At 43.0% G+C, this 27,337-nt stretch overlaps 1 protein-coding gene across 2 annotated transcripts in view; it reads left to right on the top strand.

The window, feature by feature from the left end:
- Positions 1-365: 365 nt before the first annotated feature.
- The window catches only part of EGLN2 (egl-9 family hypoxia inducible factor 2), a 68,573-nt gene continuing 41,601 nt past the window's right edge, over positions 366-27,337 (top strand). The window contains exons 1-2 of one of the 2 annotated variants that reach the window (XM_089654195.1): positions 366-542; positions 2,379-3,555. In XM_089654195.1, the coding sequence (XP_089510321.1) occupies positions 2,566-3,555 (990 nt within the window). In that variant the 5' untranslated portion in view covers positions 366-542; positions 2,379-2,565. Of the gene's footprint in view, positions 543-1,259; positions 2,093-2,378; positions 3,556-27,337 lie in introns of those variants that run through there. The other variant, XM_089654196.1, reaches the window with a different exon arrangement.

Here is a 27,337-nt window from a genome sequence, read left to right on the forward strand (position 1 = left end):
GGATGTCCAATCTGGATGGTTTGGAGAAAAAATAAAAATGATGCTTTATACCAGAGTGTCCCAGGCTGTACCCCCATCCCAATGTATATCTAATAGGAGCAGGCTGGCCCTGGTCTCCTGTCTGATGGATAGATCAGAGGGGAGGATGAGCTGACCTCCAGGGGACACCCGGCCTCTATCGCCCCCCGGGGGACACCCGGTGTCTACCACCGTCTGCAATCAGCGCTGTCACTCGCTGGGATCGGCTCCTGCCCGCCGCCCTCTAGCGGCCACGATGCGTCAGCGCGGCTTGTCCCCTGTCACATGATCATGGTGCACGTGTATATGACACAAAGCCTTATGGAGGGGGAGACTTGGTCCAGGAGGAGGGGGAGATCACTACTATTACACAAGCAGCCAGCTCCGTGCCGGGAGGGGGATGCCTGAGCTCAACATGTCCAGCTGGAGCACGGGGCGATCACTGGGAGCCCTATAGAGCCTGGGCACAGGAGCTTACACTCACATCCAGCCCTGACAGCACCAGGGACAGGAGTGGGCACAGGGTAAGGTGGGGAGGAGACAGGGGCTGGGTGGGCACAGGGCAGTGTGGGCACAGGGGAATGAAAAGAGGGCACAGGGTGAGGAGAGAGCACAGGTGGGTACAGGGGCAGGGAGAGGAGAGAGCACAGGTGGGTACAGGGTAAGGAGAGAGAACAGGTGGGTACAGGGGCAGGGTGAGGAGAGAGCACAGGTGTGTACAGGGGCAGGGTGAGGAGAGAGCACAGGTGGGTACAGGGGCAGGAGAGAGAACAGGTGGGTACAGGGGCAGGGTGAGGAGAGAGCACAGGTGTGTACAGGGGCAGGGTGAGGAGAGAGAACAGGTGGGTACAGGGGCAGGGTGGGCACAGTGTAAGGAGAGAGCACAGGTGGGTACAGGGGCAGGGTGAGGATTGAGCACAGGTGGGTACAGGGGCAAGGTGGGCACAGGATAAGGAGAGAGCACAGGTGGGTACAGGGGCAGGGTGGGCACAGTGTAAGGAGAGAGCACAGGTGGGTACAGGGGCAGGGTGGGCACAGTGTAAGGAGAGAGCACAGGTGGGTACAGGGGCAAGGTGAGGATTGAGCACAGGTGGGTACAGGGGCAAGGTGGGCACAGGATAAGGAGAGAGCACAGGTGGGTACAGGGGCAGGGTGGGCACAGGATAAGGAGAGAGCACAGGTGGGTACAGGGGCAGGGTGGGCACATTGTAAGGAGAGAGCACAGGTGGGTACAGGGGAAGGGTGGGCACAGGATAAGGAGAGAGCACAGGTGGGTACAGGGGTAGGGTGGCCCATGTGCAGGGGGAGAGAGCACTGGTAGGCACAGGATAAGGTGCAGAGAACACAGGTGGGCAAGGTGGAGAGGGCACACAGTCAGGGTGGAGGGAGCTCAGAAGACCACAGGGGCAGGGTAGGCACAGTGTAAGGTGGAGAGAGCACAGGGGGTAGGGTGAGCCATGTGCCGAGGGAGGGAGAGCACAGGTGGGCACAGGATAAAGTGCTGAGAGCACAGGTGGGCACAGTGTAAGGAGAGAGCACAGGTGGGCACAGGATAGAGTGCTGAGAGCACAGGTGGGCACAGGATAGAGTGCTGAGAGCACAGGTGGGCACAGGCATAGGGTTGGTACCGGATAAGGTGTAGAGAACACAGGTGGTCACAAGGTAAGGTGCATAGAGCACAGGAGGTCACGGGTGGGGTGGGCACAAGATAAGGTGGGCACAGGGTAAGGTACAGAGAGCACAGGAGGTCACGGGTGGGGTGGGCACAAGATAAGGTGGGCACAGGGTAAGGTACAGAGAGCACATGAGGGTGAAGGATGGGCTTAGGGAAAGCACAGGTGGTCACAGGGCAGGGTGTAGAGGGCACAGGTAATGCCTGATCTCTGCCCTCTCCTACACTGAGTGCCCCCCCCCATATAGCACACAGTCGTGCACCGTCAGCTCTGTACATCATTGCTCTGCCCTCTCCTGGGCGTTCTATACATTTAGGAGCAGGGTGGGGGCTCCAGACAGCCTGCAGACAGCCCTGGGTGTCAGTGTCTGGGCACACTGAGGACGTCGCTCTGCTGTCTCGGTAAGTCACCTAAGCTGACCATGGCAGGGACTCTCTGGATTGGCTGTGGCGCAGAGCCTCATGCCGATGGCTTATTCTCTCCAGGGTAGACAGGAGGCTCTGCATCTGCCTGGCACTGCCAGATGTCCCTGATACCCAGAGTCCTGCGGAAGCATCCCTGGCATATTGCAGAGGATTGGGGAGGGTGCACAGTGTATAGATGCTGTATCAGCCAGAGATAGCAGGCAGGGCGTGTTATCTGGGGCTGGAGGAGTGCTAACCACACCACTCTGCTTGTCTTCTCTAGGAGAAAGTTGTGCTTTGACTTAATTGCCTGTCACTGCGGAGGAGAGGAGTGCAGAGACGAGTGCTGCTTGTCAGCTGAAGACTAGAATGAGTGCCCTACCCCCGCTGGCTGGTGCTGTGACCTGCACTACCCTCTGAATGATGGGGCTAGGACGTGTGCTACGTGCAGGGGACATGCTGACACTGACATGGATAGAGTGCATCAGCAGGGGCAGCCTGTAAAGAGTGAAGTGAAGCCATCTAGCCAAGACCAGGGGAACTCCAGAGCGGCGTCCACTCTGCCGTGTGTCAGGATGGGGGTAGACAGATACCCACAAGTCACCGTGAAAGCATCTCACCCGCTTCCAGATGTTCACTCTGCTATCAACGTGTTGAATGGGGGCAATCGATGCCACCTGCGCCCCTTAACCATCCCGGCGAAAACTGCTGCTGAGGACCTGTCTGCCGAAGCTGAGGAAGAGGCACTGTTGGCATCATGCACTGTGGCCCCAGTGCGGGCTCGGGTGGCACCCAACGGGGAAATGCGAATGGCCAGGCCAGCCACCGTAGTCAATAGAGACGTAGCAGGGTCTTATTCAAGGGATTTGGAAGGTTCCAGCAGTTGCCAAGATGTCGTGGTGAACGGGCGAAGGGATGCTGTGTCCGTTAAAAGAAAATGGATTGGCAGTGGGTTAGCAGAGAATACAGTTATGGTGATGGCACCGGAGAGCGGACCTTCTGTATTCCCTCCCATGGAGGGCAAGAGGTGGAAAAACGAGGTACACACTGATACTCAGACCCCTCAAGACCTTACCTGCAGGCGAGAGGGGCCCAATAATGCCAAACCATCTACGAACAATAATTCATTGGTCACTCCCCAAAAAATGGCCTTAGATTATATAGTTCCATGTATGACTTACTACGGCATTTGTGTCAAGGACCACTTTTTAGGGGAAGCTTTGGGCTCAGGGGTCCTCGACGAGGTGGAATTACTTAACCGCAGTGGGAAGTTTCGGGACGGACAGCTGGTCAGTCAGAGGACCATACCATCTAAAAACATTCGTGGTGACCAGATTGCCTGGGTGGAAGGGAAGGAACCTGGGTGTGAGAACATCGGGATGCTCATGTCCAGGATAGACCAGGTTATCATGCACTGTAATGGAAAGCTGGGCAGCTACATTATTAATGGCCGAACCAAGGTGAGCAAATTACCACCGCCCCGTAATGTTCGTCCTAAGCATGTGTTTTCATTTCAGGCACTTACACTGCTGTAGGTTAATTTGTATGGCCACAGACATGCAGATCTTTCGTCAGTAAAAAACTAAAAAAATTATTTCTATGCCACCTAAAGTTTTTGATTTTTTTAAATTTTTTTTATTATCATGCAATTATGAAGCTGTTTTATCACTTAAAGTGGCTCTGCCATCAGAAAAGATTGTTTGCTGCCGTTGTTGGCCTTCTCTGGAAAATACTAGTTGCCTGGCTAGCTTCAATACCTTTGAGCCACAGACCTTCTGCTATTGGAGCCAAAACATCAGCATGACAGCCAGAGCATTAGCATTGTCAAAGGAAAGGGCAGCAATGACAGCCTCTATACTTTTCGCATGATTGAGCCACCTTAGAAATCGATAAATAGGGCTTGGGGCATGCTTTAGTGACATACAGTATAATTAAGAGACCATTTTAGCATGCCTTGAACAATGTTTAGTGTGTTTGCTGAATCAGAAGGCACTATGACACGTTCTGTTTTCTTGAATCATCTTTGTTTTTTTTTTTACTTTTAATTGATAGTTGTAAAAAGATTTTAGTAACTTCCCAGTATGGCTTTCTTAACCAAATGTTACTTGGTTATCACAATCAAACAATCAATGCTTTCTTTTACATTCTGCTGATGAGAAAAGCAGTGTGTATTGGGACCTTAAATTTCAAAATTTGGTGACAAACACTTTTTATAAACCTTTTTCAAAATGGAATATGAACAATAATGAATTTTGGTTATTTTATACTTTAGTTATTTCCATAAAAATATGTTGTTTTTATGTTTGTTTATTTTTTTTATTGTTAGATTTTTGGTTTGCTTTATTTTTGCACTTGTTGATTGCTCTGTGCTCAGTCATTTTCTTGTCTTCAGAGCACGCAATCTTTCATTAGAAGGAAGGTCTCTGTGTCCTGTAGGCCTCGGCTGCGTCATGTGGGCAGGAGATGGGCCCAGGTGATATTTGTTCGCCTTGTGTCCACTGGGCCATAGGGTTGTTTGGTCAACGTGATCATGTTTAATAAGTAGAGCAAAGCTTACTGAGCTTAAATGTCACGTATTTCTGTAAGAGTGGCTTAGTTGTCCTGGCAGATTTATGATTGTTGCAGGAGTCCAGTAGACAGGAATTTGTAGGACACAACATACTGGAGTCTTTGCTTTCTGTGCCACAAACACACATTCCATTCACAATTGATACATATGGCAATTGTGTTGTCAAGTATTTGTCATATTTGGCTCTTCAGTAACATCATGATGACAACCTAAGTGACTGTAACAGCAAGAAAGGTTAAGGAAAACCATAGATGGGCAGATGTCACCAAGAACGAAGTGTTAACAAGACCCAACTCCATGGTCAAGACATAAGTCACTTAGGTGGTACTGTGGTTGAATTGAATAAAAATCCCAAACAGAAGACCCTTCATAGATCATTGGACAAGCTATTGATTTCAACTCTACCTCTATGGCAAAATTTTGTCAATTGTTGCTGATTGATCGAGCGAAAAATGCTCCTCACCTTTTGTAGTTATTGGGAAGAATGCCCCCTGTACAAATAGCCAAAAAAGATCGTTGGTGTCAGTGGTTACTTATCTGAGATTCAGGAATTGCTTATTGCTCAGAGGAACACTAGAGCTCCACAGAACCCTAGAGCTCCACAGAACCCTAGAGCTCCAGAGAACCCTAGATTCCACAGAACCCTAGAGCTCCACAGAACCCTAGATTCCACAGAACCCTAGAGCTCCAGAGAACCCTAGATTCCACAGAACCCTAGAGCTCCACAGAACCCTAGATTCCACAGAACCCTAGAGCTCCACAGAACCCTAGATTCCACAGAACCCTAGAACTCCAGAGAACCCTAGATTCCACAGAACCCTAGAGCTCCACAGAACCCTAGATTCCACAGAACCCTAGAGCTTCACAGAACCCAAGAGCTCCACAGAACCCTAGAGCTCCACAGAACCCTAGAGCTCCACAGAACCCTAGATTCCACAGAACCCTAGAGCTCCACAGAGCCCTAGAGCTCCACAGAACCCTGGTTGAGTAACACTGGCTTAGATAGTTGTACTGTTGTAGGACATTTTAGTAAAGGTAGCGTCCAGTTTTCCATAGGACAGAAAGTGAAGAAAATGTTTCCCAATGGGACACAGATGGCAAAAAAACCTTCCCCCTACTCTATACAAAATGGGCTGAAAAAAAAAAGAAAGCTTGGGCTTTGATTATACTTGTATACTTCAAAACATGGTAGAGGTGCCTGGTCTTCATCCATCGTCTTCGTTTTAGCAAGGCTTTAAAGTGAGCACTATACTTTGAGATGAGATCTAATATTACTATGAGAAATGATCGATACCTTCAAGAAAGCGTAATACATTGTGGCAGCTCTGAATTATTTACGTCAATACTCTGGGTCTTCGTTACTCCATTGCTTTATGAGATGGAGATTCAATTCCTACTACAGTATAAAATTTGATTAGATTAATACTGTATATGATTTGATTCTTTACCCACCATTCACACTTGAGCATGGGAGTTTTCAGGTGATCGTGGAGCGTCTTCCTAATGTTTGTTACACAGTTTTTGTTTTTCTTTACTAAAAGGTGAACTTATCCATTGCAGTATCTTTTTTTAGGTGCTCACATTGAAGTCTATAAAGGCCAAAAAGCGCCCTAAAGAAGCTTTTTCGAGTTTTTATCAACAAACATCAAGGGACGTGACACACGTACCATTGAATATAATAGGAATGTTGATGAGCGTTAAAGCGCTTCAAATTGCTTGGGTGTGAATGGGAATCTTGGAGGCCTTCTTCTTATTCATATACCTTCACCTTTTTTTGATGGATGTTTATACCTTTTTTTTTTTTTTTGAGACTTTTTTTGAATTTACAATAACAAGAAAAAGAACAAACAGCTTTGGAGGCCTCGCTAATAGGGTATATCAGAGATTTACAGGTTTTGATATTGTTAATGGTCATTTTCAGATCATCAAAAGTAGAGAATAATGTGTGTGTTGCATTGTTCTTGACGTTCGTTGCTTGCATGCAATCGCTCGTGCCTAGGTTGAACGCAAATCGCTACATTAAGGCTATCGTAACCTCAAAAATGTCTTTTTCATCAGATCAATCAAGTCCAGTATTGAAAATACCAAATCGGTAAAGTCATCCACAACACTACATTTATTTATTTATTATAGGTACTTATATAATGCTGTCAATTTACGCAGCACTTTACATATATATTGTACATTCACATCAGTCCCTAACCCTCAAGGGGGGTACAATCTAAGGTCCCTAACTTACATTCATACATACACATACTAGGGCCAGTTTAGACAGGATCCAATTAACCTACCAGCATGTCTTTGGAGTGTGGGAGGAATCTGGAGTACCCAGAGGAAACCCACACAGGCACAGGGAGAACATGCAAACTCCAGGCAGGTGGTGCTGTGGTTGGGATTTGAACCAACAACCCTAGTACTGCCAGGCGGAAGTGCTAACCATTTAGCCACTGTGCTGCCTGTACAACATCATTTTAGCCTACACCAGAAACCAGGAAGCAACTGAAGAAATGTAAAAAAAAATAGTTTAAAATGAATATATATAATATACCTTCCTATCTATTTACTACAGCTGACAACATAAGGATTATGTGCTGCTCCTAACATCAGAACTTTGATTGAAATAAAATTTGATTAGATTAGTATATGATCTATTCTTCAGATATCTTCATCTTTTAGATCTCATGTCTCTGATGTATGTGTTTTTTTTTGTGTTTGTTTTTGTTTTTTTTAACCTTCTCAGCCTCTTGAGTGGAAATTAGACTGCAAATGTTCTATCGGTTTTGTTTTTTAAACAAAATTTCCAGCATGCCCGAACATCTTCTCCGGTGATAATGAACATTTCCTTTGCTTGGAAGAAATTGTTACAGTTATGATGTTAACCCCATGTGGCCTAAGTGATGTTTGACTCTTTTGCATCACTTGCCTTTTTTTTTTTTTTTTAGGCTGCACACAGTCACCTTCAGAGTCTGCCTGGGGTGATGAGGGATTTGAACATCCTCTGTCGCTACGGCGGTCTCTCTCTGTCTTGTCTCCCGTAACTGGCGATCTGTCCCATGCAAATGGGATAATTACCTAGTTAATTGGAGAGTACCTCCGACATATTGGAAGACCTCTTCAAGGGAAAAACAGAAGTTATCCTTCACTGGGGGTCTAAGTACAGCCTGATCGTTGTATGTGATGCCGAAAACCATGAAAACGTAGCCTGCCCAGTATTGGCATCGTGATCCGGCCAGTTGCGTTTTCTGTTGGCTAGCAGTCCAGGATATCCTGGCACTAACTGCATAAATGAACATACTATGGTAATAAATTCCCCAAAGTCATTGGTTGTAGGCATTTTCTGACCAGCTTGGAAATCTCTGTATGATTCCTTCAGCAGTGGGGAGAAGAAGTTGGAACTGTAGGAAGTGTCAGATAATTTAGTAACATCTGTCAGTTGTTTTCCTATAGCAAAGCCAATGACATATCTGTCAGATCTTTGTCTGAACTGGTCAAAAGGAGAGAACCAAACATTCTGGTTTCACACACAGCAATAGAAATGCTTGTATGATGACTGTATTGGCTGTATACACTGACAGCTGCAGGCTGTCTACACCCCATCTATTCTCCCTACTGCTCACTATGGGAGGGTTTCAGATTTCCTCTGAGGGACCTTTTTATTGGGATCATGACCCCACTAGACTTTTAAGTTCTTGTAGTGAAGCTCAATTTACTTTGGGTGGAGTGAAAATGGGTTTGAACCTCTCTCAGGTTCTTCATTGCCGTATTTATCCAAAATGGGCATAGTCAACTCTAACTTCTGCCCAAATGGACACCAGGACACATCATGAGGGGAAATGAAAAAAGTTTACATTCGTCAGCAGAGCAAGAGTAAAGGGGATGTCTCCAAATGGGAATTCCTATTTGACAGATGTCAAAGGTGGGTTTTCACTTTTATTTTTGGAAGATTTCATGTTGTCTCAGATGAAAAAAGTGGTGGGAAATCTCCCTGATGGGGACATAGGTAATAATAAAACATATTGTTTCTGGGCTGTATTTGGGGTACAAACAACAAATAACAACATTTATTTATTTCAGGTACTTATATAGCGCCGTCAATTTACACAGCACTTTACATTGTTCTTGACGTTCGTTGCTTGCATGCAATCGCTCGTGCCTAGGTTGAACGCAAATTGCTACATTAAGGCTATCATAACATCAAAAATGTCTTTTTCATCAGACCAATCAAGTCCAGTATTGAAAATACCAAATCGGTAAAGTCATCCACAACACTACATTTATTTATTTATTATAGGTACTTATATAATGCTGTCAATTTACGCAGCACTTTACATATATATTGTACATTCACATCAGTCCCTAACCCTCAAGGGGCGTACAATCTAAGGTCCCTAACTTACATTCATTCATACATACACATACTAGGGCCAATTCAGACAGGATCCAATGAACCTACCAGCATGTCTTTGGAGTGTGGGAGGAAACTGGAGTACCCAGAGGAAACCCACACAGGCACAGGGAGAACATGCAAACTCCAGGCAGGTGGTGCCATGGATGGGATTCAAACCAACGACCCCAGTACTGCCAGGTGGAAGTGCTAACCATTTATCCACTGTGCTGCCCAATATCCACATATATGGTATCGCTGTGATCGTCAAGAGCTGGAACATTTATTTTGGGTTGTTCTTTGGTGGTAGGTTATGGTAGTAACAAGAAACTCGCAGCTAAATTTAAAATTTTTTTTTTTTACTATTTATATTATTATTACTATTAAACAGGATTTATATAGCACCAACAGTTTGCTCAGCGCTTTACAATATAATGGGAGACAATACAGCAACAATACAGTTCAATACAAGAGGGATAGAAGGGCCCTGATCCTGGGAGCTTACAATCTAGGAGTTGAACGAAAAATAAAAACTTCCTGTGTGTACCAGGTTTAAGGAGGAGTTAAATGCTTTGTCGTGTGTTTTTTTTTTTTTTGTTTTTTTTTTGGCTGTCTGTGTTACTTTAGGGAAATTTTCCTCCAAGTGTATGTTACCAAAACAAGTGTCCCCATTGGAAGATTTCCCTTTTATTGCTGGAGTGGTGACAAGTGAATGTTGAATTTCCCATCACTTTCGACAGTCCTGGTCATGATGATAATTTTGTGTACCGCTGCTGTAGGTGAGATAGATATGTAGAATTTTTCATTTGTACAGCTAGAATTAATTCATGCAGACGTGTAAAGTCACTGCACTATGATATCACATGCCATAGATAAAGCTGTTATTTTCCAGCATTTTAGAAACGAGTTGCTGATGGTCATTTTCAGTCAATCCAGGTGATTGTTTATTAGCTATGGTAGGCAGTAGGGATGCACCGAAAGTTCGGCCAAAAATACCGGCTGATATGAAAATATGTACCAATACAGGTGCCGAGACTAGCCCCGCTCTCTTGATCCGACTTTACATTCTCTGGACCAAAGTCGCACCAAAGTAGTGCAGGTACCTGCTCGCACCAATTTGAATGGGTGCCATTGAAAATAATAGGCTGCGACTTATCAAGCGGCTTTGATGTCCAAAGGCGCATGACAAGTCGCACAAGTGTGAATGGAGCATTAATGGTTGCAACAACATAATCCATCATTCTGATACCACCAAGATCAGGCTGTCGAGGTCTACTATAGGTCATCTATACTATATGGTATCTTTAAAGGCATATTCCATCTTTAAACAATAAATGGACCCACACATAGCCTTGCCGTTACATAGTCTGGCTGAAAAAAGACAAAAGTCCATCCAGTTCAACCATTAAAAAAAAAAAAAAAAGAAGTTATAATCCTATACCCACAGTTAATCCAGAGGAAGGCAAAAAAAACCAGCAAAAGCACGATCCAATTTGATCAGATTTGGGAAAAAAAATTCCTTCCTGATCCCCCGAGAGGCGATCAGATATTCCCTGGATCAGCTTTCCCTATAAATGTTAGTATCCAGTTATATTCTGTGTATCTAAGAACGAATCCAGGACTTTTTTTAAAGCAATCCACTGAGCTGGCCAGAACCAACTCTTGAGGGAGTCTATTCCACATTTTCACAGCTCTTACTGTGAAGAAACCTTTCTGTGTTTGGAGATTATATTTCTTTTCCTCCAGATGTAAAGCGTGCCCCCTTGTCCTCTGTGATGACCTCAGGGGGAATAACTCTACACCAAGTTCACTATATGAACCACTGATGTATTTATACATGGAGATCATATCCCCCCCTTATGTATTATACATGGTGATCATATCCCCCCCTTATGTATTATACATGGAGATCATACCCCCCTTATGTATTATACATGGTGATCATATCCCCCCTTATGTATTATACATGGAGATCATATCCCCCCTTATGTATTATACATGGAGATCATATCCCCCCTTATGTATTATACATGGAGATCATATCCCCCTTATGTATTATACATGGAGATCATAGCCCTCCCTTATGTATTATACATGGAGATCATATCCCCCTTATGTATTATACATGGAGATCATATCCCCCCTTATGTATTATACATGGAGATCATATCCCCCCTTATGTATTATACATGGAGATCATATCCCCCCTTGTGTATTAGGCTATTTTTTTGGTAAAGGTGAACTTAACCTCCCTAGCGGTATTCCCGAGTGTAGCTCGGCGTAAAATGTCAGTACCAAAAGCGGTAACCCCGGGCTTACCATGCGGCGTTGCTCTGGGATTCCCTGCAGCGCTTACCTTGTCCTTCGCTCCCACGATGTGTCCCCTGCAGCGTCCCCGGCCATCTCCTCCGGCCGATGCCAGCATCTGGCTTCCGTGTTCCAGTCCCTGTGACGTCGGGACGTACGGGTGCCGGAACCGGCGGCAAATTTGAAATTTTTAAAAAATGTAATTTTTTTTAAAATGACTATTACATAGTAAAACATTGCTGTTTCAACCCATTTCACATACATTTTGTCCCGAGTGCTTTGTCCTGTGCCCTGCCTGCATTTTTACTGTTCTTTCTGCCTGAAACTTAGAAAAGTCCATGGCGTCCAAAAAGCGTCCCTTTAGGTCAAAAGCGGTTTTAGATCAGCTAGAGAACAGCGATAGTAAATCAGAACCACTTGCAGAATTGAGTGATAATGATTCGTGGGGAAATTCGTCATCAGACACTGAAAACGATTTTGCGACTTTGCTCAGCGATGTGCGAATTTGCCTCTGTATTTCAAATTTCAGTGTTTTTGGTTTGATTATATTATTGAATTAAATTTATTATTATTATATTATTATTTTTTATGATTATTTATTAAATTATAATTTATGATTTCGTGTTTCAAATTTTATCATACCCGGGATGTTTACTAGACTCTTGTTTGGACAGATTTCAGTGAGTTATTCCTAAAAATTACAGCCTACAATAAAAAACTACATATTTGTAGCCTACCCCACCCTCACCTAGCGGCCATTCTCCCTCATTCCTCCCACCACTTCATTCCCCTCAGCCACTTCCTATTGTTCCACTACCCCCTCCCTCCTAGATTGTAAGCTTGAAAGATTAGGGCCCTCTTACCCCTCGTACGTTGTCTGTTTTTGTTGTACTGTGCCATGTATTGTCCCCCCTATTGTACAGCGCTGAGCAAACCCTTTGGCGCTATATAAACTCGATGTAATAATAATAATAATAATACATATTTCCATGCAAAAAAATGGTACCGCTTTCAGCACAAAAAATCGGAAATAATCAGACCGCTGAGGAGGTTAAAAGTCAGCCCCAGTCACTTCCTGTAAGAGGGTGACAACGCTGCCCGATGCTGTGGACCCTGTATTGGTCTTGATGACATCCGTAAATCTTTCACAGCTTGTTTTTAAAAAACAGATCTTACTGTTGGAACAGAAGCCTGCAGAAGAAAAAGAATGCATTAGATACAATATATAAAAGAACAGCACTACATAGAAGGTAGGATATATATAGTATAGTTTTTCATATCTACGTTTAGATACATTCTGGGTTTGTCCATGGCACCGTATAGTGCATTTGGCATTAGCAACCTATTTTAATTGTTGGCTTTTTCCAAAACGTTTGTACTTGTTCAGAGGCCTAAGGATCTCTCTAGATATGGCGTGATAAGACATTCTTTAATTCAGCTCATCCATTGAAACAGTTACTACCGTACAACCCTTGTAAGTGATACTATCTGTGTCCCTGTTTATACAAGACCAAGTATGCCAAAGCGGAGAAACGTCCTGTTGTACTGGAGGTGTCGTAGCGCTTTTCTGCGTGCAATTTCTTAAAAAGGAATTATAGCTTATGCTGAGTGTTTGGGGTTTTTTAAAAAAAATTTTCACAGTACAAATGTGTCAAATCACTTTTATAATGTCTATCATTAGTTATCATTAGTTAAAATAAAGTATATATAACCTTTTTTTTTTTTTTCTTCATTTTGGGCAGCACAGTGGTCTAGCAGCTTGCATTTCTGCTTTGCTGCATTGGTGACCCTGGTTTTAATCCCAACCAGGACACCAGCTACCTGCTGGAGTTTGTATGTTCTCCCTGTGCTTGCGTGTGTTTCCCCCGGGTACTCTGGTTGTCCCCTATACACTAGAGGCATGCTGGTAGATTAATTGAAATCGGGTTTAAACTGCCCTAGTTTGTGTATACATGCATGTGAGATAGGTACCTTAGATTGTAAGCTCCTTGATGGCAGGAACTGATGTGAATGTACAATGTGTAAAATGTTGATGCTAAAAAAAAAATAAATAATAATAATTATATATATATATATATATATATATATATATATATATATATATAATTTTTTGTTTATTAAAGCAGAGGCCCTAGAGAATAAATTAGCAGGCTCTGCAATTTTGTATTGCAATTTTGTAATTTGCACAGTATTTGCACAGCAGTTTTTCAAACGCAATTTTTTGGGATTTTAATGCAACAAAAAAAAAATACATAACCCAATTTTTTGTAAAATCTAAAAAAAAGATAATGTTACAGCGAGTAAATAGATACCAAACATGTCATGGTTTAAAATTGTGTGCGCCTATGCAATGGCGACAAACGATATAAATTTTACTATTCATAAGTGATGCTTAACCTCCCTGGCGGTATGATTATTTCATATTTTTGGTGCTGAAAGCGGTACATTATTTTGCATGGAAATATGTAGTTTTTTTATTGTAGGCTGTAATTTTTAGGAATAACTCACTGAAATCTGTCTGAACAAGATTCTAAATCATACATTTAATTCAATAATATAATCAAACCAAAAACACTGAAATTTGAAATAGAGCGCCAAGTTCGCACATCGTTGAGCAAAGTCACAAAATTGTTTTCAGTGTCTGATGACGAATTTCCCCCACGAATCATTATCACTCAATTCTGCAAGTGGTTCTGATTTACTATCGCTGTTCTCTAGCCGGTCTAAAACCGCTTTTGACCTAAAGGGACACTTTTTGGACGCCATGGACTTTTCTACGTTTCCAGGCAGAAAGAACAATCAAAATGCAGACGGGACAGGACAGAGCACTAGGGACAATATGTACGTGAAATGGGTTGAAACAGCAATGTTTTACTATGTAAAATCGTTTTGAAAAAAATTACATTTTTTTTAAATTTTCAAATTTCCCGCCGGCGGCAGCGGCGGCGGCGCCCGTACGTCCCGGCGTCACAGGGACCGGAACACAGGAGGCGGATACCGTCATCCGCCGGAGGAGATGGCCGGGGACGCTGTAGGGGACACTTCGCGGGACCGCAGGACAAGGTAAGTGCTGCAGGGACCCCCTGAGCAGCGCCGCATGGTAAGCCCAAGTGTAGCTCGGGGTTACCGCTTTTGGTATAGACATTTTACCCCGAGCTACACTCGGGAATACCGTTAGGGAGGTTAAAAAAGCCTTTGCAGGTTACCACTTTAGATTTACAGAGGAGGTCCAGTGCTAGAATTACTGCCCATGATCTGACGTTTGTGATGATACTTCACATTGTGGGGTGATTGTTGTTTGCGCATGCGGGACAGACGTGTTTTTCGCCTATGCGCACGACGGAACGGGGGACACTTTTAATTATTTAATTTTTATTTTTACACTGTTGCTTTATTATTTTTTTATCCCTTTTATTGCGGTAACAACAAATGTAAACATCCTTGTAACAACAATAGGCACATGACAGATACTCTTTATGGAGGGATCTGAGGTCAATTAGATCCAAAATCCCTCCTCAGCACTTGAAAGCATTCAAAACACCAAGATCGGTGTTTGAATGCTTTAAATTTTTTAAAAATGGTGCCGTCTTTAGTTCTGAGTAAACCGGAAGTGATCTCAGGTCATCGCTTCCTGGTTTCTATAGTGGATAGGCTATGAAAACTGATACAGCTGATACCAGCCGGCAAACGTGGTGGGACAGGAGAGCCTGAGAGAGCAGCAGGAGGGGACGTCCCTTCCCATTGCTTGTAAAAGCAATTGAGTGGCTAACTAACTGATTTTACAAGAGAGTCGACCCCCCCTGCTCTAAAACAAAAAAAAAAACAAAAAACGGTGCCGGGATAATGCCTGAAACTGCAGACCTCATGCCGGTATAACTGCTTGAAGTCCAGTGACGTACGAGTACATAGCTGGTCTGCAAGCGGTTAAGTAAGGACTCATAAAACAAGTGTAGCGCTAATTAAACACAAACATAAATATTTCAACACATAAATGATGAATCTGAGTGATGATGTCACTATGTCTGGCACTGCCCTACACGTTTCACCACAAATGATGTAATTGAGGCCTGGACATCATCAGGGGCTCAATTGTGATGAAACGCGTAGGTAGGATCTGGATGTTGTGCATCATCACACATGTGTACTTATTGGGTCCCAAGTTACTGTGGATGTATAGCACTATTTCTTTGATCCATATGAGTGTTTTTTTAACAGATTTTTAAATATAAATTAGGTTACACATCAGAAGTGCTTGGCTGTTCCTTTATCTCTTTTCTCATACATGTGAGATTCCTGATGAGACTTCATGATATATATATAGTATAGCTTGAGGCTGGTAGGCTGAGTCAGCCACGGCTTCTTCTTCTTTTTTTTTTTTTGGTGTTGGATACTACTACAGTGTGATCTTCCTGATGTAATTCCTGACTCTTTTTGGAGTTCTTGCCTATCTTTGCTTGTTCCCTATCCATTCTCCATAAAATTAAGTCAATTTCAAACTCAAGAAGAGTGGGGGAACCCCTTAAAATGGTCACAGCAAGTGTGAAGGTTCAGGGACTTGAGAACAGAGATCCCACCAATAGACAACAAGAGATACTTAGAACTTGGTACATGGTACTTGTTACATCTCCAGCATATGTTTTAGCTGGACTTAAGCTGGCCATACACTGACTAATAGAATTTATTTCCTTTTTTTTTTTTAATTTTCTAATCTTTAATGAGTTCAAAATGACCTTAATTTTCACCCGCGGGGACAAGACATTTTGAAGTAGCAGGATGGAAAATGTTTGTTTTTTTGAACAAATTTCTAACAGTGAATGTGGTTTTGGTTCAAGAAAGTACATTAATTTAAAAAACAGTTAAAAAAAAAGTTAAAAGAAATGTAGTTTTTTTTTTTTGTACAGTGGTCTCCAAACTGGGGCCCGGGGGCCGAATACAGGCTTTGCTTGCCTTTATCCGGCCCTTGGAGCACTATTCCGCCCACTGACATTTAACAATGGGGCATAATTCCTGCCAATGACATCAACAGTGAGGTACTATTCCTCCCACTGACACCAATGATGGGGCACTATTCCTCCTACTGACACCAATGATGGGGCACTATTCCTCCCACTGACACCAATGATGGGGCACTATTCTTCCCACTGACACCAATGATGTGGCACTATTCCTCCCACAGATACCAATGATGGGGCACTATTCCTCCCACTGACACCAATGATGGGGCACTATTCTTCCCACTGACACCAATGATGGCGGACTATTCTTCCCACTGACACCAATGATGGCGGACTATTCTTCCCACTGACACCAATGATGTGGCATTGGTACGGCGGACTATTCTTCCCACTGACACCAATGATGTGGCATAGTTACCGATGCCAGGACATTTTCTTCTCCTACTTGTCACAGTCTGGCCCCTCTAAAATCTAAGGGCTCTTTCACATGGGTGTTCTGTAATGTCCATTTTTCATCTGTCCATTTACGGATGAAAAACAGACACCTATGTGTTTCTATGGACTAGCGAATGCAAACAGATGATCATCCTTTAATGTCCGAATCCGTTAACATACTTTTTTTGAAACAGAAGAAAACCCTATTTTTCTTCCGCAAAAAAAAGAAGAAGGGAACGGAAGAAAAACGGACGTAAATGATCACACGGTCTGTTTTTGTATTGGTAAAGGATGTAAAAAAAATGGATGTAAACTGATGAAAAACGGATCTGAACTGATCCTTCTTTTCTTGTAAGAAACGTGACTGAACTGATAAAAAAACCAGAATGCCTGGCCCTTTGTTTAAAAAGTTTGGAGACCTCTGTTTTAGAATGACATTCAAGTCATTGGATATACTGATAATCTTAGCACATCCTTTTTTTTTTTGTGGTCCTTTTAGGTTTTTCAATGCACAATTAACATATGATTTTAAACCCATGACTTGTTTTCCTTTTATATTGGACTCTTTGTGGTCATCCTAAGATCTAGTGGTCTGCGGTCAGGATTCCTTGAACGGCTACCGGTTTTATATACTGTTTACAGTCAAGTGTTGCTGAAGTTTTCTAGAAGAGGTTATCTAACCCTCAAGGTTTACACATCCAAAATATTTTTAAGGACTTGCGTATCATCCATCTTGTAAAACTGGATTTTCAGGATTCTACGTGACAGTGATGACCCCTGATGCTAAGCACACGACAACAGTCGCACGGATGGAATTAATTTACTCAATGCAAATGCTAAATAGCCGCTTGTGAGAGCCATCTAATTTGATTTGGAAGGTGCACACAGACTTTTACTATCTGTGTCACATGCTAAAGTTTTCCTAGTGTGACGTCGGTCAACAGAAGATATGTGGTGGAAACCTGACAGGCAAAGCTTTCTGTAATCGGTAATGATTGGTAAAAATGTCCATTGTGGGTTTTATAAGGTGGGATGCTATAAGGTGGTAATATAGAAATTAGTCTGTTGAATCTGTAAGCAAGAAAGATCATTTACGTTGTATTCACACCTCTGCGAACTGTAACAAAGAGCTGTTCTGAATTGCACATGTATTGCATTGTATCGCAGTGCGCAAATGTGAATAATCATCTTGGGTTGAGAGCCCATGAAAACTAAATGTTTGCTGCAGTGCACCTCAACGCAGGGAAAGTGTATGCATTACCACACACCTAGGTGTCAGTGGGCCCTCAAGCTATAATTTAATCTCAACTGATATTTTAGGTATAGCTGGATATTGATGGAGGTGACCTCTGTCTAGCTAGCATATAATCAGAACTAAAATATCTGTTTAATATACACTCACCCACTTTATTCAGTACACCTGTTCAATTGCTTGGTAACACAAATTGCTAATCAGCCAATCACATGGCAGCAAATCAATGCATTTAGGCATCTAGACTTTGTGAAGACAACTTGCTATAGTTAAAACCGAGCATCAGATTGGGAGGAAAGAGGATTTAAGTGACTTTGAACGTTGGTGCCAGACGGGCTGGTCTGAGTTTTTTAAAACTGCTGATCTGCTGGGATTTTCATACAGAGCCATCTCTAGGGTTTAGAGAATATAGTCCAAAAAAGAGAAAATATTCAGTGAGCAACAGTTGAGTGGAAGAAAATGCCTTGTTGATGTCAGAGGTCAGAGGAGAATGGGCAGACCGGTTTGAGATGATAGAAAGGCAACAGTAATTCAAATAACCACTCTGTTACAACCAAGATATGCAGAATACCATCTCTGAACGCACAACATGTCAAACCTTGAAGCAGATGGACTATAGCAGCAGAAGACCACTCCGCGTGCCACTCCTGTAGCTAAGAACAGGGAAAGAAGGCTACAATTTGCACAGATTCACCACAATTGGACAATGGAAGATTGGAAAAAGTTTGCATGGTCTGATGAGTCTCGATTTTTTAGCTGCGACATTCAGATGGTAGGTTCAGAATCTGGAGTAAACGACATGAAAACATGGATCCATCCTACCTTGTATCAACAGTTCATGGATGTGCAGCTGACAAATCTTTCCTCAACTGCGTGATTCCATCATGTCAATATGGACCAAAATCTCTGAGGAATGTTTCCAACACCTTGTTGAATCTATGCCACAAAGAATTAAGGCAGTTCTGAAGACAAAAAGAGGTCCGACCAGGTACTAGCAAAGTGTACCTAATAAAGTGGCCGGTGAGTGTAGACTCTAAAGCCCAGTCAAACAAGAATTAAGAGATACTTGGCATCCACCATTGCTGGCCTTTAATCCAATGGTTTCAGGTCTTGTGAGCCTCTTAAATGTTAAAGAAGGGTTTAAGACCTTCCTGACTAGGACATGTTCCATACTAGTAGTCAGGTGAGCAGCATGACTGCCAAACCACTAGCATTTGCAGGAGATCAACAATACCAATGTTCGTATTTCTTTTGGGACAAGGTTCCTTTTAAAGAAGATTCAGATTTCCTGACTCTTGGCTAGTTTTTATGCTAGCATGTTGTGCATCTGGCAACTCCACTGTCTAAACTTGGCTATAATAGACTTTGGAGGGTGGTTGGTATGCAGGCATAATGTGTCCACCTTCAGCCAAGAAACATTTGTTCGGTGTATGGAGAAGGGGGGAACAACAATGCCATTCCCGAGTTATTGAAACAGTGGGAATCCATATGCGTTTTCTAACAAGAATTCTTGTTTTCTCTGATAGCTCCTGGCTGGTTTCCGTGTCTGCTCATAGAACTGAGGTTGTCACATAATCTGGACCATATTTGGAGGGCTTTAAAACCTTTAGGTGTTCTTCACACTGTTGTGTTGCAGTAACAAGCAATATTGTGTGTTGGGGTGCCAGTAATTTTCAGTGGTGTGCTGAATTATACAGGGTACAGTTCGATTTTTCAGGCCACTGACGTGCTGGAAGCCCTTTCATGACAAATGCACTTCCCTAATGCAGGGCATGGTAACGAGAAATATAATGTGCGCTTAACAGCCCATAGTAATGTGACTGAGCCCTTTTACGTAAGGAGCCCTGAATTCGAGGTCGGGGATCCCATTTGCTGGGCATGACCTACTGTATTTCTAAGTGTGAGCTGTCGCATAGCTTCATGTAACAAGGCTGTCACAGATGAAAGATATAAAACCAAGAGGACTCTAGCAGCGAAAAAAGGTTCAAAAGGATTTGGATCACCTGTAAATACGTCTGATAGATGTAATCTTGATCTCATCACTCGTAGGCCTCCTCTGTTTAGATCAAACGGACCTTAGGAGCAGGGGCGGACTGACCATTTGGAAACTCGGGCACTGCCCGAGGGCCCGTGGTCAGTAGGGAGCCCCATGAGATGTCCCTGGTACCTTTTTCATAGGCTTTTTTGAGTGTGGGCAAGGACACAGGGGCCCCATGATCCCCTATTGCCCAGGGGCCCCATGAGTTGTCAGTCCGCCCCTGCTTAGGAGTAACATTATATATTCTGATACGGCTAGTTCATTTATGGTATCATCAGAAAGCTCCAGTTGACCATTCCAAGGGGGTTACAATTTGGACAAGATTGAGAACCTTGTTTAATGGCTATTTTATCTCCGTAGGTAAACCAGGTGCACGCCACTCACCATTCCACTAGACATACAGGCATTATTATTATTATGCAGGATTTATATAGCGCCAACCGTTTGCTCAGCGCTTTACCATTGTGTTATATAAATCCTTGGAGTGGCGCTTGGCCATTCCAAGCTTACATGTTGACAGAGTGATCTTAAAGGAAACCAATGGTGAGAGCAATGCAGAGGCTGAAAATGCTAGTTGGTTAGCTATTTCTAGCTTTAATGCTTTGAGGCTTTAACCAGAAAACCAAGAAATGGACATGGAGTTAAAGGAAGTGGGAATACCTTATCTGCATCAGTAGCCTAGAAATTACTGAAGCCATTGGATCACTATGATAGCTAGGGAATGAGTATTTTCAAAAGGAGAGGTCAACAGTGGCATTCTTCATACAGTTTTACATGATGTATTATATGTGCATATGCAGTTGCCCTCCTGTGGGCTCTGAAAATATAATAAAATAGGATTATATGCATCAAACACCAAGAAAAACAAGTAATTATGAGCATTCTGGTGACCCCAGAACTCCTTGCCAGAATCTGGTTGGCTCCATTGTGTGTCCTAGCTCTGAGGAAGGGGGTACAGCTCCCGAAATGCGTTAGCTTATCCGCATCATTAGACACAGCCATATTGTGACTGTTTTTGTGGACCACCTTACTGCTTTTTATCACGTTGGTTTGTGAGTATATAATCCTTTTTTATTAATAAATACGTGGACTACCACGGTAATGCACGATGAGAGCGCGCCCTTGTTTGTTTTTTTTCCACTAGTGGCCAGATTACCCGATCTCAGAAGGGCAGCACCTCTTCGGTTGGCATTTTGACATGTCCTTGGTTTGCATGGAGATTTGAGCGCTGGTTCTGTTTTGTTCATCTTTGGCTCCATTGTGTGTTGAGTGAGCACCACTGCTGAGCATTGCCTACCAGATGAAGGGGATCTCCAGTTTTTTACTTGCAGACGGAAACACTGTGTGTTTTCTTAGATGTTAATAGCAATAACTAAAATATGGGTTCTTTTTTGAAAAAATCAAGAGAAATTGGCAAATGATTACACTAAATAGTACATGTTAATGTTAAATGGCAATGGCCAGTAGTTTGTGTTTGTGTGGGTCAGTGGATCTGAAATTGGTGGAAAACTTTGAATGTGAAAAGTTAAAAACGTCCATTGGTAATGTTGCAGGATATTGTTCTGTTTTATAATATGCATGATTTTTGTGCAAAACAAATGTGTTGTCAGCCTGTCCTGGCCAGCTTGAAGCCCCAGATAAGCTCTGGGTTGGTTAATGATTACTAGTCAGTGGCAGATACTGAGTCACAGTGACAATCCACCCACCCAGCATTAACCCACAGTAAACCACTTCATGGACTTGACCTTGTTTTTACATATGGGTTACTGCTAGAAGCCTTTGATCTTGATCTGAGCCGTGGGTGTATGTACAGGGCATAGTATAGTGGTGGACCCGGGCTATATGTATAGAGGTCGCGGTGTACTGGAGATTGGGTACCAGACCTATACTGTGTATGTACAGCTTATAGTTTAGTGCAGTATTTTTTTTTTCAGTTACAGCATCCTTTAAAAGTGTGCAAAATCTTTAGGAACCCCAATCCAAGTTGTGAAAAGCATTTCACACTATGAACCACATGTGAATCGCAAGGGAACCACACTGCATCCCTCTGCAATTCACATGTGATTCAGTGCAGTGCAGGGTGGATTTGATTTAAATCACTAGTCAGTAAGGCTTGATTTAAATCCTAGTTTTCTACATAAAGACTAATTCTTGCTGGTATAACTTTAATATGCAAGTAGATGAAGATTTTTAGAATAACAACTTTTCATATTCGTTTTTTTATCCCCAGTTTAATAGGTTAATCATTCATATTTGGACAACTTTTCTGTTGTACTTAGGAAGGAGAAAAATAATCATTACCTTAATAATACCAATTTAAATACCGTATTTGCCGGCGTATAAGACGACTTTTTGACCCTTGAAAATCTTCTCAAAAGTCGGGGGTCGTCTTATACGCCGGTACACATGTTTAGGGGGGCTGCGGCATTAAGTACAGGGGTTTGCAGGGGCTGATGTCTCTTACCTGGATCCAGTCCCACGACGATCCGGTCCAGGAAGCGCGGCGTCTCCTTCAGTTCGGCCACTGGATGTTCGTGCGGCTGCTCGGCTCCGCCTCCTCACCGGTGATTGGCCGCCAGAACTGTAGCTCAGGAAAGGCACACAGGCGGCCAATCACCGGCGAGGGGGCGGAGCCGAGCGGCCCCGCGAAAGTTGAGTGCCGGAGCAGCAGGTAAGTGCTCTGTGTAGAGGTGCTGCTGCAACCACATATGCTGGCTGCAGCAGCACCATACGAGAACAGGGTCAGCAAGTCTCAGTGGGAGGAATAGTGCCCCATCATTGGTGTCACTGATACCAATGATGGGGCACTATTCCTCCCACTGACACCAACGAAGGGGCACTATTCCTCCCCCCCACTGACACCAATGATGGGGCACTATTCCCCCCCCCCACTGACACCAACGATGGGGCACTATTCCACCCCCCACTGACACCAATGATGGGGCACTATTCCCCCCCCCACTGACACCAACGATGGGGCACTATTCCACCCCCCACTGACACCAATGATGGGACACCATTCCTCCCACTGACATCAATGATGGGGCACTATTCCTGCCACTGATACCAATGATGGGGCACCATTCCTGCCACTGATACCAATGATGGGGCACCTATTCCCCCCACTGATACCAATGATGGGGCACTATTCCCCCCACTGATACCAATGATGGGGCACTATTCCTGCCACTGATACCAATGATGGGGCACTATTCCTGCCACTGACACCAATGATGGGGCACTATTCCTCCCACTGACACCAATGATGGGGCACTATTCCTCCCACTGATACCAATGATGGGGCACTATTCCTCCCACTGACACCAATGATGAGGCACTATTCCTCCCACTGACACCAATGATGGGGCACTATTCCTCCACTGATACTAATGATAGGGCACTATTCCTGCCACTAATACCAATGATGGGGCACTATTCCTCCCACTGACACCAATGATGGGGCACTATTCCTCCCACTGACATCAATGATGGGGCACTATTCCTCCCACTGGTGTGCATTGGAAGAGGGGTAGTCTTATACGGCGAGTATAGCCCAAACACTACATTTTAGCAGGAAAAGTAGGGGGGTCGTCTTATACGCCCAGTCGTCTTATACGCCGGCAAATACGGTAGATTTATTCAACTGAAACAATAACATTCCAGCATATGTGATTTGCTTAAACATCCATGTTTGTTAACTAATTTGGCTAAACAAAATATATATATTTTAAGAAACTTAGACTGTCAGCCCCTTCCTCCTCACACTTAGTTTCACTTTCTTCTTGTGCAGATCTATTTCACTCCAAACAATCAGAAAAATATTGTTTCTATTCTATTCACTGAACTTCTTGAAACTTAGCACTGAAGGGGTTGATTCTGTATTCATAGGTTTGTAGAAGTTAGGATGAAGGTCTTTTTCTTAACTCTGCTCATTTTATAACATTTTTGCTGTGAAGAAGAGGCATGTGATCTCCGCTGAGTCAAATTCAGTTTTGAAAACTGCAAAAGTAAACCAAACATCTGTGATAATATCTTGTAGGCAGAGAAACTGCCCAATAATCTTACAAAAACCTCTGGAAGAGCATGACATTGTGAATGGATTCATGGAATTTATTTACCAAAAAAATTAAACATATACAGCCTTATTCTACATAATTACAAAACTAATCTTTATTTCATGATGGAATAACCTTTGGATGGTAATATTATTTTCCTCAAAAAGCATTTTATTTTAAAAAATCCGATTTAAATAAAAAAAATCAGATTTAAATTTAAAAAAATCTGATTTTTTAAAAAAAATCATTGATTTTTATCCACCCTGGTGCAGTGCGATTTAAACTCCTTCATTTTGAATGCACTCAAATCGCACTACATAACCCCAAAGGTGCGCATGCACCTTTTTTTGAAGCCGCACTGAAACTGGACCGCATGATCGTTTTGTACCATGTTAACTGGTGCAGGCTACGGCATTGTGTTTACGGCCTGCATTTGGGGTGTTGTTGACTTAGTATTGACACCCGCAGCAGATCGCAAGGGCGGTACAATTCCAATGGGGTGCGGGAAATGCGCAGGGAACGCGGCGTTTCCTGCACTACATAAGTGTGAACCTAGGCTAAATGTTACCTATCAATAGGAAACCGGAGTCTGGGACAATGTACATAACCACCTTGAGGAATTAACTTCACATTAAAATCCCCCCCCCCCATAATGTCCGAGCTTCCACCGTCACATTAGATCCACAACCCCCCCCAATACATGAGAGCCCAACATCACATCAGAGTACACCCATGACATCAGAGTCTCCCTAAAGCACCAGATTCCCCCATCACTAGAGTCCCCTCCCAGGATCTCAGAGTCCGCTCCTTCCATCTCTGATCAGGGCACATTTGGTCCCATGCTAGTGGCACCCCAGGAGAATCCAAATGGCACCCTAGTTGAGAAACGCTGGTTTAGTGTACTAGAGAGTGTACCACACCTGGGCTACAATAATATGTACCAGACCTAGGGTATGTATGTATCGCAGTGTACTAAAGAATGGGTACCAGACCTGTACTGTACACAACATGGTCATAGTTTGGTGCACCAGACCTGGGTTGTATATGTGTACAGGTCATGGTATAGCAGATTATTGTGTAATAGACCAGAGCTGTGTATAGACAGGTCACAATGTAGTAATAGGTGTACCTGACCTGGCATATGTATATACAGGTAGGTCATGGTGGAATAGAATTTGTATGGTGGGCTTGAACTGTGCAGGTACATATATTGGTGTAGCAGAGATTGCGTAGTATGCCTAATATACATGTAGGTCATGGTGCAGTAGACACTGGACCTCGGCTCTGTATGTACAGTAGTGATTGTATTGGCTCTAAACAGTTAGTACATTGGTTGTAAAGTACACTCAGTACAGTGATGAGCCCTTCAACAGAACCTGTTAGGAGAGAAAAATAGAAGTTGCCATTGCTGACAGGTTGATGAAGATGCGGGCTCTGGGGGTTGTCATCATTGACCTGACAAAGGCATGCTGCCAGGAAATTTTGAAAAGTCAGAATTCTTGTTCCAGCTTAGTGAGTCGCTGGTTAGTGAAGTCAGATCTGTAAATGGCAGGTCCAGCATTTTCATCACAGATTCACTTTAAAGGATAAGTTCACCCTTGGGAACATGTTACATAGTTAGTCTGGCTGAAAAAAGACAAAAGGCCATCCAGTTCAACCATTAAAAAAAAAGTTATAATCCTATACCCACAGATGATCCAGAGGAAGGCAAAAAAAAACAAAACAGCAAAGCATTATCCAATTTGCTCCTGCTGGGAAAAAAATTCCTTCCTGATCCCCGAGAGGCAATCGGATATTCCCTGGATCAACTTTACCTATAAATATTAGTATCCAGTTATATTCTGTGTATCCAAGAAAGAATTCAGGACGTTTTTGAAGCAATCCACTGAGCTGGCCAGAACCAACTCTTGAGGGAGTCTATTCCACATTTTCACAGCTCTCACTGTGAAGAAACCTTTCCGTGTTTGGAGATTACATTTCTTTTCCTCCAGATGTAAAGAGTGCCTCCTTGTCCTCTGTGATGAGCTCAGGGTGAATAACTCAACAAATTCACTATATGAACCACTGATGTATTTATACATGGAGATCATATCCCCCTTTATGTATTATACATGGAGATCATATCCCCCCTTATGTATTATACATGGAGATCATATCCCCCCTTATGTATTATACATGGAGATCATATCCCCCCTTATGTATTATACATGGAGATCATATCCCCCTTATGTATTATACATGGAGATCATATCCCCCCTTATGTATTATACATGGTGATCATACCCCCCTTATGTATTATACATGGAGATCATATCCCCCTTATGTATTATACATGGAGATCATATCCCCCCTTATGTATTATACATGGAGATCATATCCCCCCTTATGTATTATACATGGTGATCATATCCCCCCCCTTATGTATTATACATGGAGATCATACCCCCTCTTATGTATTATACATGGTGATCATACCCCCCCTTATGTATTATACATGGTGATCATATCCCCCCTTATGTATTATACATGGAGATCATATCCCCCCTTATGTATTATACATGGTGATCATATCCCCCCTTATGTATTATACATGGTGATCATACCCCCCTTATGTATTATACATGGTGATCATATCCCCCCTTATGTATTATACATGGTGATCATATCCCCCCTTATGTATTATACATGGTGATCATATCCCCCTTATGTATTATGCATGGTGATCATATCCCCCCTTATGTATTATACATGGAGATCATATCCCCCCTTATGTATTATACATGGAGATCATATCCCCCCTTATGTATTATACATGGTGATCATATCCCCCTTATGTATTATACATGGTGGTCATATCCCCCCTTATGTATTATACATGGTGATCATATCCCCCCTTATGTATTATGCATGGTGATCATACCCCCCTTATGTATTATACATGGTGATCATATTCCCCCTTATGTATTATGCATGGAGATCATATCCCCCCTTATGTATTATACATGGAGATCATATCCCCCTTATGTATTATACATGGTGATCATATCCCCCCTTATGTATTATACATGGAGATCATATCCCCCCTTATGTATTATACATGGTGATCATATCCCCCCTTATGTATTATACATGGAGATCATATCCCCCTTATGTATTATACATGGTGATCATATCCCCCTTATGTATTATACATGGTGATCATATCCCCCCTTATGTATTATACATGGTGATCATATCCCCCCTTATG

This window comes from Staurois parvus, unplaced genomic scaffold (genome assembly GCF_062004578.1).
Source record: "Staurois parvus isolate SC_StPar_1 unplaced genomic scaffold, SC_StPar_1.0 ptg000746l, whole genome shotgun sequence".
NCBI classification, from domain to species: domain Eukaryota; kingdom Metazoa; phylum Chordata; class Amphibia; order Anura; family Ranidae; genus Staurois; species Staurois parvus.